Raw genomic sequence first — 2,526 nt, forward strand, 5'->3', positions numbered from 1 at the left:
TGAGGACACGCTAGTGACTCCCTACAGGTACAACAAGAGCGCCTGCTCCGGTGGCAGGCGCTGGGTTCGTTTTCCTAAGCGATGACACAGCCTCCCTTCTCCTTGAAGGGGTTCTTCTCTTCGGGAACCCCCTTCACCAGCGGGTCCTCGCCCGACCGCTCCTCGATGTAGTTCTTGATCTCCTCGGAGCACTTGGACACCTCGAGTGAAAGAACAGAGAAGTGGCTGCGTTACGGCCGGAGCTCACCGTGCACATCAGAACAGCAAACTAGTGAATTCACATCCTTCTTTCTATTTACCTTCCCATCAAATATAAAAGATCTGACCACAGAGCCAGCACTAAGCATGTGCAGACTCGGCTTCCTTCCACTTTTTCCCAGCCCGATATTTGCGGAACATGTGAGTATCACTGGGAATGTGTATGCCACTCGGAGCAGCAGGTGCTGCATAGTTAAACTTGCATTTTTTTAATTAGCCAATATAGTTTTACTAAGCTGCGGATCACACTCTCCCTCGGCATCAGCACGACTTATGGTCAATGGGTTCAGGATCAGTAACTTTCAATTCAATTTCAAAGTATTTACGACTTTAGGTGTTTTTTCCCAAACAAAACATTCAGTAACGATTTTTCAGTGGTAATACAAACTCTCACCTTGCGGTTCTACAACAGCAACCATGCTTCTTGAATGGGAGTAAAGACCTGACTAGGAAAGACAATTTACTTACAGGTTACCTGGGGTTATTTCGAACAACGGTTAATAAAACAGCCTATTGTGTTATGAGAGAACATAATATGCGTGACACTTTGCACGACATTCATAGCAAAGCAGCACTGATGTAGGTAAGCCTGCACAGAACCCGCCTGTGAAGAAGAAACGGATTTAATTTGTGTTCACTGAGACAAGCACACGCAGCACTCGTAGTAATGGTGTCTGCAGAGCCTGAGGGTGCACAAGCAAATCCCACCAACTCCAGAGGATCCTTGTCCACGCACATCTCTCATGTCCCTTCCCTATGTCAGCAGAAACTCTCCTTAGGTGCTCTAATACCTGATGTGAGGACACGCTCCCGGCTCTGTCCCTACCTCCTCCCTTCCTACCTGCAATCCCTGTGGAGGCACAGCAGTGCAGAGTCAGCAGCAGGAAATAGCTGTTGGCCAGGCCACTACATGACTAGTATTTCTAATTTAAGGCCCCTTGCCCTCTTTGTTAATTATATTTTCCTCCAGAGGTAAAATTATGACAAGAGAACCAATTAATTTACCTGCTGTATCACAGACCAACAGAGCATGGCCTGTGCAAAACTAAGCTTTAAGCCATCGGAAAGAACTCAGAGTTAATTCCCAATTAAACAGCGCATAAAATAAGGTCTAACTACCTCTAGCTGCCTTACATCAAGTAAGAATTTGGACCTACAACTCCCATTACACGTGCCTTGCTCTTCTGTGCCTTGCAAGCCCTATTCATTCAAATTGGGGCACCTTATGCCATAGTAAAGTGTGCTCCAAAGTATGTGCAGGACCAGGGTTTGTTTTACTTCAGTCAGCATGACCAGGATCTTTTTCACGTATAAGAAAAATATGTCTGCTTAAATACACATTCAGACATTTTTATTCATTCAAAAAATTATTCAAAAGGATGTTTCCTCTTTGTGCTGTAAAGGTATAGGAAGGGGTGAAGAAAACTTTGGCTAAATGTTTTTACTTTTGGTGACAACAGAAGCGTGGCTTCTGCATTTCCCTGTCACACCCATACGGGTACCAGGGGACCATGGCAACTACGACACAGATTTCATTCTCACAGTGAAACTTCTGCTATAATGCACTGGGAAAACTGAGGATGTTGTCTGTGCTTTGAAAATATCCATCTCCCTAAAGTGATCAGGCTTTTGGTTTATTCTGAAAATTTAGGCAAGAATTTTAAATTATTATTACTATGAAAATCAAAATCTGTACATCCTACAGAGTATACTTCAGTTGCCTGGGAACTCTCTGAGGGATAATATAGATATCTATAGTACTTGGATGTGGAGCCCTCGATACTGCTGGAGCTTTAGACTATACCGTAACATCTACAATCACCGATACCTAACTGACAGCTAAAACATAACTGTGGCTTTCTTATTTTCTGGGCTAAACACCTAAACCTGCAATGTAATTAGCGTGACTAACGCCACTGATTCCCACATATAAATGTATTTTTAGTCCTAACGAGAAGCGTTTATTTAGATGTAGTTTGCTTCTGCTGGCATGCAGAATAAAAAAGAAGAGAGTAGTAGTTTTATCATGGAGCAAGATCAGTTCTGCGTGTCTTTCAACTACAGAAAATGTGCAAAAATACGAAAATTTCACTGGAAACTACTTCACCTGTGGAAGGGAACAATCAGTGTAGATGACTAAAGTGCGGTGTTTCTATCGGACAAGGCTGGATGGATCACGGCTCTGCACCGGCAGTCCTTCGGCCCCCGCCCTCTGCCCGAGCGCTGCCCAGCAAGTGAAGCGGGGGAGCGGGGCCGGGGGGGGAAGGG

General features: G+C 44.5%; 1 protein-coding gene across 1 annotated transcript; it reads right to left on the reverse strand.

The window, feature by feature from the left end:
- Positions 1 to 9: 9 nt before the first annotated feature.
- On the reverse strand, positions 10 to 1,126 carry GNG11 (guanine nucleotide binding protein (G protein), gamma 11; the record flags this gene model as incomplete). Its single annotated transcript, XM_009330579.1, has 2 exons — positions 10 to 200; positions 1,100 to 1,126. Coding segments are annotated over 2 exons (153 nt in total), but the record flags the coding sequence as incomplete, so codon positions are not given.
- Between the last annotated feature and the right edge of the window lie 1,400 nt (positions 1,127 to 2,526).

This window comes from Pygoscelis adeliae, unplaced genomic scaffold, assembly GCF_000699105.1.
Source record: "Pygoscelis adeliae isolate BGI_AS28 unplaced genomic scaffold, ASM69910v1 Scaffold27, whole genome shotgun sequence".
In the NCBI taxonomy this organism is placed as follows: domain Eukaryota; kingdom Metazoa; phylum Chordata; class Aves; order Sphenisciformes; family Spheniscidae; genus Pygoscelis; species Pygoscelis adeliae.